Genomic DNA, 13768 nt, shown 5'->3' with positions numbered 1-13768 from the left:
CTTGCTTCTCCAGACTCTTGTTTTTGTTTGGAAAGTCAGCCATGGGTGTATGTGAGCAAAAAGCCAGGTTTTTGGCACTCATGCGTGCTCAGAAACACTAAATTGCGCTTTGCGCATGCGCAGAAGCGCCGAATCGCAGCACTGCAGGTTGCAAATGCTGCGGGTTGCGAACGTGCCTCCCGCACGGATCACGTTCGCAACCTGAGCGTCCACTGTAACTTGTACAACAATCTACGGTAGCTCAGTAATTTACCCTAGATGGGTAGGGAGTGTTTGAGCCTGAGATGGTTGCCAGCCTAAACCTCTGCCACCTACCAGCGAGCTCATGGCGGGGTCAACATGGGAAGTAACCCCCCCTCCCGGAGACCTAGCTGCTTCCAGGGGAAGGAAGCCACTTGCCCCACCTCCTCTTCTGGCCACAGGAGTAGAGCTGCTGGAGTCAGGTTTTTACCCCTCCTGCCCCTGCAGCCAGGGGGGCCTGGCTTAATAGACTACAGTAAAGTGTAAACATAACTTTTATACACAGTGGTACCTCGCAAGACGAATGCCTCGCAAGACGGAAAACTCGCAAGACGAAAGGGTTTTTGGTTTTTTGAGCTGCTTCGCAAGACGATTTTCCCTATGGGCTTGCTTCGCAAGACAGAAACGTCTTGCAAGTTTGTTTCCTTTTTCTTAACACCGTTAATACAGTTACGACTTGACTTCGAGGAGCAACTCATAGCACGCGGTGTGGTAGCCTTTTTTGAGGTTTTTGAAGACTTTGGTGATTTTTGAAGCTTTTCCAAAACTTTTCCGAAACCGTGCTTTGCAAGACGAAAAAAATCGCAAGGCGACAAAACTTGCGGAACGAATTAATTTTGTCTTGCGAGGCACCACTGTACACTGGGAAACAAAAAAATGTGTATGACTTATTGCACTCAGGGTGAGAAACTGAGATACGAAAGCCCTGAAAAGTTATTTGTGGCTTAAGAAAGGACCATTTCTTTTTCATGGAGCATAAAGCCTTCAGTGGCTACTGACCAGGCTCCTCCGCTGTTGGAGGGAGTATGTCTCTTAATACCAGGTGATGGGAATCACAGGTAGGGACAGCCCTGCTTGGGGGCTTCGCATTTAGGCATCTTGTTGGCCACTTGAGAGCACAGGATGTTGGTCTAGATCAGGGGTCAGCAACCTTTTTCAGCCGTGGGCCGGTCCACCGTCCCTCAGACCATGTGGTGGGCTGGACTATATTTTTTTTGGGGGGGGGATAAACGAATTCCTATACCCCACAAATAACCCAGAGATGCATTTTAAATAAAAGCACACATTCTACTCATGTAAAAACACGCTGATTCCCAGACCGTCCGTGGGACGGATTTAGAAGGCAATTGGGCCGCATCTGGCCCACAGGCCTTAGGTTGCCTACCCCTGGTCTAGACAGGCCATTGGCCTGATCCACCTGGGCTCTTACATGCATTGTTTTGTAACGCTTTTCAGCTTTGGCCCTCATAATAGACTGACCTGCTGGCAATTGGGCTAATGCTTTTTATGCAAACCTCCTTTCAAATGATTGAAGAGAGGTGATTTGGCAGAAAATGCAGAAGTCCCTGTTATGAAGACCTTCAATCACAGATGGGGATCTAGCTGTCCCAACTGCCCATCATCCTTGACCCACTGCCTGGGTTGGCGGTTCGAATCCCCATGATGGGGTAAGCTCCCGTTGCTCGGTCCCAGCTCCTCCCAACCTAGCAGTTCGAAAGCACGTCAGAGTGCAAGTAGATAAATAGGTACTGCTCTGGCAGGAAGGTAAACAGCGTTTCCGTGCACTGCTCTGGTTCGCCAGAAGCGGCTTAGTCATGCTGGCCATATGACCCGGAAGCTGTACGCCGGCTCCCTCGGCCAATAAAGCGAGATGAGCGCCACAACCCTAGAGTCGGCCACGACTGGACCTAATGGTCAGGGGTCCCTTTACCTTTACCTTATAGTGCAAAAAGGATAGCCTTTCTCCTTGAGTGAAGGACTCCATGAAACACGTCATCTTGGGGGGTGGGGGAAGGGTTTGTTCCACCACCCCGTACAATTTCCCATCAGTGATAATTGTGTGTTGCTTTATACCTTGCCGTTATGAACACTCCCTCGCTCATTCAAATAGTAGTTTATTGCACTGGGGGCATAAAACGCAGTTACAGTCTCATTGCTTTTTCCTAGGCCAGGCAGGGGGAACATGACACCAAAGTACTGTCAAATGGCTTCAATCTAGTTTCTCTGTTTAGAACTTTGTCGTGGTTCTTTTTACCGCTGTGGCAACAGCATCCTGTCTGTAAATCCAAGGCCGTTTAATTCCAAGTAAATATGAGAGGTTTGCAGACACGCAGAGCAACCTTATAAATGTCTACCCGGAAGCAAGCCCTAAAGGCTAGCTTAGCTTTTGTTCCTCAGGGAGGTTTTGCATATCTTGCGTATGCATCAGGAAGGACGCGTTGGTAATACAGGCATGCGGACAACCGAAGAATGCAAATCCGCAGAGACAAAAATCCTCCCCTTTGCAATGCTGTGTCTTGACCGGCCAGCTGGATTTTCAGCAGCTGCTACGCCTGCGCAGAAGGAACGCCGAGTACTAAGTTCGCACAGCTCTCCCGGCCAGAGCTCTATCCAGCGCATAGAGTCACGCACAGCCGAAACTTCCGGGATCCAATCGACATCGCTCACTGATCGTGATTCATTATCTATGGATGTGGAATGACTTCTTGTCTAATTAGGATGTTTTCCATTGTCTTCTGCTGTGCTCACCGCTTTGGGAATGTTTTTGTTGCTGAAAGGCTTTATGTAAGCAATCCTGTGCATGGTTGCCTCTTAAGTTCAATTGAGCTCAATAGACAGACTTCCCTCTGAATTGACACATTCAGGATTTCACATATCCTCTCCATTTAGTATTGTGTTTATATCCCACTTTTCCTCCAAGGAGCTCATAGTTCTGCAACTGGTTCTCCCACCCACCTACCCGTTGTCCTCACAACAACCCTGTGAGGTAGGTGAGGCTGAACAGAGAACTTTGTAGCTGAGTGGGGATTTGAACCCTGGTCTCTTCCGAGCCCTAGCCCAGGGCTGGATTTCGGTTTGATGAGGCCCTAAGCTACTGAAGGTAATGGGGCCCTTTATATGTCCAGCTGTGCTTTGTCAACAACAAATTGTCACTGTTTTTTGTGTTGAATCTATATAGTACTTTATGGACCTGATAGGTATCTAAAGTCATTTGCACATAACAAAATATGTCGTGCTGCAAATCTGTTCCTCTTCAAGCAGGAATGGGGAAAAGGTGCCCTTGAATACTGGGTCGTCGTCCCCCCCAGATGTTGGAGGTGTTGGACTACAACTCCCATCACCACAAGCCAGAAGAGTCAGTGGCCAGGAATGTTGGGAGTTGTAGTTTAACATCTGGGGAGCCAAGGTTGAGAAAGGCTGTTCTAGCCGATTCACTTTTTAAAAATAACAATCAAACAAAACGCGTCCCCTGGGTTTCTTTGGGGTATATAAATTGAACTGGAGAAATGATCAAACAAATGTGATCTCCCTCAACCTTTGTGCTCGCCTAATGTATGTTGAACTACAGCTCCCACAATCCTTGACTGTAGGCCGTGCTTGCTGGGGGTGAGTGGAGCTGGAGTCCCAACGATATTTCCAAAATGGGGGCGGGAAAAAAAAATTGATGTTGTTGGACTCCATTAGGCAACAGTCACGAATGAGGGGAACTGGAGTCCAACAACATCTGGAGGGCCCCAGGTTGGGGTAAGGCTGGACCTACAGGTTCAGAAAGGCTAAAATAAAGAAAAGGAGGCTGTTTACAAAAATCAACAACCTACAGCTATGGGCACGGGTTTTGCTTATGGATTTATTCGCAAAAGAATGCAGTTGCGAGCCGGAAATAATCGAGGCTTTGATGACGTTCCACCCTCTTTGGGCTCCCCCCTCCCACTCCGGGAGGAAGGGAGGCGACGAAAGATGCGCTGCCCCGCCCCTTGCGACGCGTGGGGGCGTGGCCACGAACGGCCCCTCCCATTCCCTCTGAGGCGGCGGTTGGAATTCAGCCGAGCCGGCGCCATTTTGTTCCGAGGTGGGCGGGAAGGTGAGGAAGCGGCGGCGGCGGCGAGGGCGGGGGATGCCTCTGCTGCCGCCGCTCTTGTCCACCGGAGAGGGCGTCTGAGGGGAGCCGTCCTCGGGCGGCTATCCGTACCATGGACCCGACTGGGCCGCGGGGGCCGACTGGCGGAGTCGGGGGGGCGCCGCCGCCTCCTCCGTTGCAGCCCCGGGAGTACAAGCTGGTGATGTTGGGCGCCGGGGGCGTCGGCAAAAGCGGTACGTTGAGGGGAGGCTTGAAAAGACTCGCGTATGTACGCCATTGAGGGACGGGGTGGGGCGCGGGAATGATACGAAGGGCGTGGGTTGTTTTTTTTGGGGGGGTGGAAATAGGAGGAGGGGGCACCTTCGGAACTCTCTGCCTCATGATATGGGGGCGAAACATACCTTCGCTGCTTGCTTAGTCCCCGGGCCCAATACCTTCTCGCTCACTAAGGTCTTTGGTAACTGGCTAGCCTCTTCCTTTCTTATTTATTTATTTATTTACTAGCTCATCATCATCATCATCATTTTTAATTTGTATACCGCCTTTCTATCTTACAATACTCAAGGCGGTTTACAAGCGGAAGAAACAAAAAATGTACATCTTATAACAATCTGATGCAATTCAAAAATGTGATAATAAAACATAACTTTAAAATAGGCAACCTCCATCCAAAAAGTAACATTCAACAATCATTAGAATAGTATAAAATAATAGTATCAACATATAAAAGTTAAACAGAAATCCACTCAACAGTTACAATAATATCTAAACTGTAATCAATAAAACAATGCAAGCCACAGTACAGCTCAGGCATGTATTGATTTATTCTTGAAGTCTTTTTATATACCGCTGCATCCTATCGCAGCGGTTTATAACAGCAGTGTCAAAGGTAGAAAACCAAATCGTAAAATCATTGAAAGTTAGAAGCAAGAATATAAACTGAAAACGGACACCAGCAAACCATTGTGGAAGGATGTGCTCTGCATAGGCCTGGCGGCACAGAAAAGTTTAGAAGTTGGCACAGATTTCGCCCGCTGATGGTGATGCTTGCTCCTTTGTTGGTGGTGCGGGTCGGGCTCACCCTTATTGTTGTTGTAATCAGCTTGTTAAACTGTTCTTAAATACTGTGCTTTAATGTTGTAACGCGCCCTGGGATTACAACATCAAGGGTGGGAAATGAAAATAAAAGAAAGAAAGAACCCTTCTAAACCACTTCTCAAGGCGATTTACACATAAAACAGTTAAAACAACAACAAGTACATTTAACACAAGACTAAAACCATAACAGGTTTATTATGTTACTGGATCTATACAGTGTTGTATTTTTTTCCTGGTTTTGTTCTTAACTGGTATGTTACCTCGTTAAATTGCTTTGAAATGTGTCAAATAATTAACAATAAAAGCATTATCTGGTAGGAAGGGTGCTGAAATGTTTTTATTAGCTTTTAAAATGTTATTTATAATGTGATTACCAAAATGAATGTAGGGGCAGCTGTGTTCGGTTCCTTACAGTCAAAGCAACAAGGAGTGTGAAGCAGGGAACTGAACTGGCTTAGTTTCATCAGTGCAGTTCTTCTGTATGTATGTCTATTCAGAAGTAAGTTCATTGAGTTCAGTGGAACTTTCCATTGAATTCACTTACTCAATTCACTTAGGTTGCAAACTCATATTCAGGAAACTGAATATTCAGGAAACTATATTCAGGAAACTGAATATAGGTGTGCAGCCTAAGAGACTGACCTATGAATTGGGAAGCCCCCCACCTGAATCTTTCTTCTGCTGGATCAAGCATCAGTGGCCCATTTAGTCCAGCACCTTGTTCTCACAGTGCCCAGTCAGATGGCACTAGGAAGCCCATAATCAGGAAGTACAGAAGCCACTCTCTGTTGGTGGTTCCCAGCAACTGGGATTCTGAGGCTTTTTGCCTCTCAAGTGGCAACAGGAAGAACATAACCATCCTGGCTAGAAGCTATTGACAGCTTTGGCCTTTATGAATTTGTCTTATCCCCTTTCAAAGCAATTTTTGATGTTGCAGCTTACCCTGAGGCCTCCACGCCTCCACACGGATGTGGAGTTTTCCTCACTTCAATTCTGTAAAGGGCAACTTCCCTCTTGTCTATTATGACTGGAGTGATTCTCATGTGGGACTCCCTGCCACAAGATGAGGGGACAAATATTCTCATGCTCTTTAGCGTGTAATATGAAAGTAGCTGTAATGATTCAATTGGTCTTTACTACTTCTGTTTTATGTTATTACTGCTATTATCTATAAATTTGTTTAAGGACGCTACACTCCGTTAGAGAAATTTAAAAGGAATCAAGGTTGGCTCACAGACTTTCATCCTAGAACTTGCTTTATTTTAGCGGTATTTGTTAGTTTTTTGAAAGCAACCTTGAAGTGTTTTCTGTAAGCAGGAAAATATTTTCCCCAAACCAACATGAAGGTACATTACGCAGTTAGAATATTGGTGCATCTGGCGCAATACTGTTTGCTCCTAACTGGGAGCGCCTCTCCAAGGCCCCTGATGGGACGATTTTTATAATGTATTTTTCTTACAGCATTTGCATACTCCTAAGTCTTATAGAGCTTTAAAGGTCAAGGCCAGCCTTTTGAATGGTGCCTGGAAATGGATTGGGAGCTGTTGTAATGTTTCTCCCCTTAAAAAACCATGACAAATTATATTTAAAATGGCATGTCTGGTCACATTTGTGGCATGTCCTTTTTGAAAGAAACTTAAGGCTTTGTGCAGAGTTATCCCAGTAGCACGTGCTACATCTTGTGATGATAGCCATTTCTGCCTTTTGTTCATTTTAATATATTTGTGCCTTCCTTTCAGCCATGACCATGCAGTTCATTAGTCATCGTTTCCCAGAAGACCATGACCCCACCATTGGTGAGTGTGTTCTTCTGCTTCCTCTTCCCACCAGTGGTGTGCTGACTGAAAAAGAAAGAAAAAAATCTGGGGCCAGTAGGAACCCCCAACCTGCAAAGTGGGGAAGCCTTGCTAGTGTTTAGATTAAAAGTGTCTCTTAATTTCTGAACCTTTTCCCCCAGACAATATTAATGATAGTCACCTGTCAGTGATACTAGCTTTGATTGGTAGAAATGTTAACTCGTTTTTTTTCTTTTTCTTTTATTTGTTTCTTTGATTGATTTATATGCCACCCTATACCTGCAGGTCTCAGGGTGGTTTCCATTCCCCCCTCCCTTCAAAAAATAATGCTGCTAGGTGCATGAAACTTCCATTGGTCTTTGGCAACAGCACTCTGGTACCTGAGATTAATCTTTTAAGTGGAGAAGTTGAGAGTTCAACTGGGGTCCTTCTGCTTTACAAAGGCCAGGGCTCTGAAACATGTGAGGAGCTTCCATTAGTACAGGAGGCTCTCTGCGTCAACGGTTTACTCTCCCAACATGGAGGAACTCTGGGCATTCCTATTCTGAAGGCAGCAAGGGCAGTCTACTAACTGGTAAATGGGCTATGGGCCCAAATGGTACACTGCAAAGTCGTGGGTGTGTAATTGAAAGCAGAATTTCATCGTAACTATTAATATATTAAGTATTTTTTCAAGAGGTACTTGTGAGCCACAGGTGGAAGTTCCCAGGTATTGTCAGTCATTCACATCAGTGCCTGTATCAACTGGCAAAAAAAATATATTCATGTTTGTGAGAGTTGTTTTTTAAAATAAAAAAGCACAATAACATTTGAGGCAAACCATGAGCGCAACAATCACTTAAGCAGTAACTATGGGTCTCTGTTGTGAACACGTCTGAAGTTGTCCTTTGCTCATGAAGACATTGATAGCTAGACCGTACTGAATGTTTGTTTGTATTTCTTTCTCTAGAGGATGCTTACAAAATGCGAATAAGGATTGATGATGAACCTGCTAATCTGGACATTTTAGACACAGCAGGCCAGGTATATAATACCCACTGTACATTTTATATTTTGCTTTTACTCATTCATAGCAGTTTACATACATTTATCTGACTGTGATCCTTAAAACAGTCCTCTATGGTGGGTCAGTATTATCCCCACATGGGTGGCTGAGAGTGCCGTCAGGCATCTTGTTGTATAAGTATTTTCATATACTGAAGACACACTACTTTACCCTTGCACTGCCAGCAATGAACATTCATTTTATAGTACCTGTGTTGTAGGCACAGGACAGAAGCTGGTTTGCCCAATCCACTGTAACCCTGGGCATTTATTTATAAAATTACTTACAACAGTGCATACAATAAAACACCATAACCCAGTACAAAATGGTAAAGAGTTGCATAGGCCCCTGTTTACATAAGGTCTTCAGATGGTGATAGAAAACCATCTATTTGCCTGCATGGTGATAGTGCAGCATGCTTGCAGACCTTTTGCTGAATGGGCAGGCTTATGGTATTCCATAAAAATCCTGGAGCTGGAATATACTCTTGTTGTTTTACTTCCTAGGCAGAATTTACCGCCATGAGGGACCAATACATGAGGGCAGGCGAAGGGTTCATTATCTGTTACTCAATCACAGACCGCCGAAGCTTCCATGAAGTGCGTGAGTTCAAGCAGCTTATCTACCGTGTTCGGCGTACAGATGAGACTCCCGTGGTTCTCGTGGGGAACAAGTCTGATCTAGCTCGTCTCAGGCAGGTAAAGAATGCTTCAGAATCAATTCTTTGCTCAGTTCCTTTTCTTGTATGTTGGTGATTTGCAATCAGGGGATGATAGGAATTGAATAGAATCTTTGGATTTGCTCATATCGAAAGGGAGGCAAATAGCCTTCCCTAGAAGGTGAGGTTGTCGGTTAAAGAATTTCTAGCCAGTCTTTCAGGACACTTAGCTCTCACAATTTTGTTTTCGAATAGACATGGTAGTTGTATTCCCACAAGCCCTAGGGATACCTTCAGATATGCTGTCTTGGTCCCTTCCCCCTTGTTCTTGCTGCTGAGTAAGTAGGTTGCTGCAAGAGGCAGGGAGCATGTTGAAAAACAAACATTGGGAACAATTGGGACTTCTCTCAAGATTGAAATAGGGTTGGGAAAATGCATGCAGATACCAAATGTGTAAGCAGAGCAGAAAATGCACATGCCAGGTGAGCATTGAAAGATGCAGAAAACAATAAAGCCATGCCACACAACAGGTATGGAAGAAGTGTGCTAAAATAAAAAAGTGTATGTAATAGAATGTGATATGCAGCTTGCTACTTTGTTGAGGCTTCCTATAAAGTGGAGTGCCCAAGAAAATTGCACATAAAGCCTTCCTTCCTTCCTTCCTTCCTAATCTTAGTTATTGGGAAATGGACATTCACATACTTTGAAGGACTTGGCAGAAGTTCAGGTGCTGGGAATGCCACCAAGAACAGACAGTGACCATGTTGAGATTCGTAGAGGAGAGAAAAGGGAACTTTTATAGATATACCCAATAATGTTTCATTGCGCCAAAATCCAGTGCTTTCTGAGAGCTGCATGATTCCTACTGTAAAAAACCTTTAACATAAAAGCATGGCATTTCCTTTTAAATGTTTGAAAGATCAGGAAGAGCCTCGGCAGAAAGCAGGAATGTCAGAAATATATAGCAAAAGATGGATGTTGACGATGAGTACAGAGAGTGAGGCATGAAAGGACAGTATTACAGGAATTTTCAGGCTGTGTGAAGGAGTCTGTAAAAAGCAAAAGTGGGCTTGGTTAAAAGAAATGGCCGCCTCTCCTGTTGCTGACCAGCATGTGCTTTTCTTGTTGCAAGGTCTCCAAGGAAGAAGGTTCAGCCTTGGCACGCGAGTTTGGCTGCCCTTTCTTTGAAACTTCAGCTGCCTTTCGCTACTATATCGATGATGTGTTTCACACTCTGGTTCGAGAAATCAGGAGGAAGGAGAAGGAAGCGGTCATGGCGCTGGGGAAGAAATCCAGGCCTCGGACGAGTGTGTGGAAGAGGTTGAAATCTCCCTTCCGGAAGAAGAAGAAGAATTCTGTGACATGAATCAAATATGTCTGTCAGCCAAATAACTGCGCGGCTTGCAGGAGAACCAAAGCAGTCCAGCAGCCCTTTGGAGCCTTGTGCTTGTTTCTGCTGACCTTGCCAATCGAGATACTTTTGTGTGTTCAAAACTGGATGGAGTGATTCGGCCCTGCCATCAAGAGTGTCGCGCTACATGGCGCGCTTCGAAAGTTTGTTGAATCTGTTTCTTCCTGGAGAAGACTTGGCAAAGAAAAGTAACAATTGATCCAGATGCCCATAAATCAGTTTTGCAAATAAGTGCAAAATGCATAGCCAACTAGTCTGCCCGCATGAATTTTGTGCTTCGCAAGGTTGGCTTGTGCCAGTTGGTCTGATATTTTAAACAGTTGCCAACATTATAATACCTTTTGGATTTGGGTGTTGGTGTCTCAACAGCATTTCAGAGGGTTATAGTTCAGAAGCCTTGTTGCATAAGCTATTTCCCCCCCCCCCCCCCCCAGGAGAGTAGCAAAATGTACATGTATTTGATGAAGTTGATCTGTTGGGATTCCCGGGCCACTCGTGTAGCAGGTTTGCTACAATTGGTTGCTTCAAGCGTGGGGGAGGAATGCTACAAGATTTGTGCCAAATCTTTATCCTTGTGTATTTTTCCACTAACTTGATTCGGGGTGGGGATGAGCAGATCAGTGTCTGTCAGCGAAGTTGTTGAAAACTTCAAAGCACAGGAGACGCCAAGAGCCCTTCAAGCATGCACGACTGTTGCACAAGTTTCTTCGCACGTGCAATTTTGACTGTTTCTGTAATAATTAACACTCCAGGTGCATTGGTAGTCTCTCTTTTAAAAACTTTCCCCAGTGCCCTATTCTTTTAGATTTTGCAGGAAATGTTTCTGTTTTTTTCCCTTCCGTGGGGAGTACTGGATTGTGCAGTATTAACTGCAGATAAACTTGCACCACTTTTCTGGGATTCTCGTGCCAGTCTCTGAAATTCATAGGAAACTGCAGGTGAGAGCTTTCTTGTTAGGAAGTTTCCCTGTCTCTTTCTGAGGGGTGGTGGTGATACGTGACCGGTGAAAAATAGAAAGGCGATGCAGGAAGGAGTTGAAGTGGGAATAGTGGTTGTTACTGGGAAGTCGGAGCGTGGTGGTGTCAAGTGGCTCTTGTGAAACGGTGATTGTCGACGGACTGTTGGTTGGAAGCTGACCTATGGCACAATCGGGTGGGTGGACACAGCAACTATCTTTGCTGTGAAAAATCCAAGGTCAGTCCAGTTCAGAAAGGATCTTAGGTAGCAAGGGAAAGACCCCCTCTGCTACCTCCACTCATGGTAGCAATGTGCTTCAGAATACGGTTGCTGGAAAACACAGGAGAGGAGAGTGTTGTCACTCCCAGGTCCTGCTTGGACACTGTGAGAACGTGATGCTGGGCCACTGGCCTGATCCAGCAGGCTTTTTTATGTCCTTATGCTAGGAACCTGGAGAGCCATTGCTACTCAAGAGTGCACAATTCTGGGCTAGGTAAAGGGATGGTCTGATTCGGGATAAGGCAGCAACACTTGCTTGTATCTCAGGCCTTAGTTCTAATCTAAAGCATCTGGGTCAATGGATCATACCTCAGTGTTGACATCCTAGTAGGAAAGTGTTGTACGCACACAGAGTTGTATTGGTGCTGATCGTAAAGTGAAAGATTTTGTACTGTGATTTTGGTGCAGGGGGAACACTTTGGAAGGAGCACAGAGAGGGTTTATTCAGGACTCGAGCCTGTACTTGAAAATGTAGCAAACCCCATGGGGAAAGCCACACAATTTCTTGCCACTTCCTTGCATTATTTTTTTTCCATACACCAGAAGAGCCGCGTGCCTTGGAGAGTTTAAACATTACCTGGTATTTGACAAATACATGGTTTTTAAAAACCACCAAGCCAATATCATATCGTTTGAGTGTCAAGAATAAGCAAATCCATCTTGAATTAAATTCCCAAGTGCCTTCAGGAAGTCATAGAGTAGGTCCTCTTTTAGCTGGTATCAAACCTGAATTTCTATCCCCGGGTTTCAGTTACTATACTACAAATGTGATAATTTTGCAAAAGATTTTAAAAGGGAGGAGGGTCAGATGATACAGTTAGCCAGCTGGATACATCAGCCTTTTCTCAAACCTCCTGCCAAGTTTCTTTGCTTGATCTCCCTGGTCAGAGAATGACAGGAGAAAGAGTTAAAATCTTTCTGTTACTTTTTAGGAAATTAATCAAGCAATAATAAAATAGAGGCACTTCTTGGGTTCTTGAAGTATATTTTGTATTGCTCTTGAATTACCAAGTTGTACCAGTTGTAGTATTTTTAATATATAAATCTTATTTGCATTATGAATTCTACTGAGCAACTGGGTGTGTGTATTTTGGAGGCGGGTGGAGTCACACATTCCATTTAGCAAGGAAGATTTCAAATGTATTTTATTGAGTATAACAATATATGGTGTATTTATATTAGTAAATTAACTTAATGATCAATTCTGGATACTTTACATAGCTACTAATTTAGAAACAGATCACACCTATATAATTTAATAAATTTTATTTAGTGTTGAATCAGATTCTTTTGGCACATGGTGGATAAATCACAGATTTTCTTAAAGGAAATTTTAATGTTCTCTTTAATACTCAAGTCAAAGTGACAAAATGAGGTGGTTATAATTCAAAACCTGCAGTTTACTGTAGGAAGCAAAATTAAGAACAAATGGAGCTAAGAGACTTGCCTTTTGGGGAGAGTGAAAAACTTTGTGCCTTAAATTTGTAGTTTTTCAGAATTCATTGTTACATTTTGTGCTAACTTGTGAACGCGCCTGCTCCCCATTTTCCTTATCATAATTACATCTGAATAATAAGCACTTTGGGGGGGGCACAATTCATGATTTTTATGTTCCACATACACTTTTGTACCTACAAGCTGAGAATTGCATTTGACACTATAAAGAATTTGTTTTTGTTTCTAGTCTCTGCCTTGCTTTTTTAAAAAATGAATAACGAAGAAGTCTTTTGTTGGTGCCTGGAAATAAATGGTGCAGACAGGGTGGGAAAGATATGCTATAAAGTGTAAGTTGGGCTTGTTATTAAGGACATTTATTCAAAATCAACAGCAGCAAATTTGAGATTTAAGCTCCGCCAAGGCTGCAATCCTGTACCTACCATGTGGGAGTAATCTCGGTTAAACACAAAGGGACTTACTTATGGCTAGACTTGTACAGCAGGGTTGGGAAACCTCAGACCCAGAGGCCAAATGCGACCTTCCAGGCGTCTCTGTTTTGCCCTTGGAATGATCAGGCCATGCCCCTCAGCAGCCTTGCAGCACACCCTGAGTTTTCTCTGCCTGGCTGCAATGTGTCCTTGAACTCTGATCATACAGCTCTTGCTTGTCTGGATGGAAGATAGAGAAGGGGTGTGTAAGCCTTCTGTACAATCTACCTTGCTGTATAAGAGGTTACAATTTACATTCGTTGCTCTGGCCCTGCCTATAACTGTAGGGAATGCTGCCCCCAGGCTGAAAAAAGTTCCTCACTTCTGATGTATATGATTGCATTTTAGGGTTTAAATGGTATAACACTTGAGAATCCTCACTTGTTTGCCACCCTTGTGTGCTGCACAATACGGACATTCCAAAGTTGTGAGGCGCTGGCAATTAAGCAGGGCCTTTGGTCTTGACTTTAAGCATATTTTTATGTCTCAAAATACATTTC

At 44.3% G+C, this 13768-nt stretch overlaps 1 protein-coding gene across 2 annotated transcripts; it reads left to right on the top strand.

Moving 5' to 3' along the window:
• The first annotated feature begins 4050 nt into the window (after positions 1 to 4050).
• RIT1 (Ras like without CAAX 1) lies at positions 4051 to 13026 on the top strand. Of its 2 annotated transcripts, none has more exons than XM_028709657.2 (5): positions 4051 to 4332; positions 6937 to 6993; positions 7943 to 8016; positions 8545 to 8736; positions 9829 to 13026. In XM_028709657.2, the coding sequence occupies exons 1-5, from the start codon at positions 4212 to 4214 to the stop codon at positions 10060 to 10062; spliced, it is 678 nt and encodes a 225-aa protein (XP_028565490.1). In that variant the 5' UTR covers positions 4051 to 4211; the 3' UTR covers positions 10063 to 13026. The 2 variants fall into 2 exon arrangements, with proteins under 2 accessions (XP_028565490.1, XP_028565491.1); XM_028709658.2 differs by lacking the exon at positions 4051 to 4332 and adding an exon at positions 4339 to 4363.
• Positions 13027 to 13768: the final 742 nt, after the last annotated feature.

This window comes from Podarcis muralis, chromosome 16 (genome assembly GCF_964188315.1).
Source record: "Podarcis muralis chromosome 16, rPodMur119.hap1.1, whole genome shotgun sequence".
Taxonomy (NCBI): Eukaryota; Metazoa; Chordata; class Lepidosauria; order Squamata; family Lacertidae; genus Podarcis; species Podarcis muralis.
The sequence above is the reverse complement of the archived record's forward strand: the minus strand, read 5'-3'. Positions and strand labels throughout refer to the sequence as shown.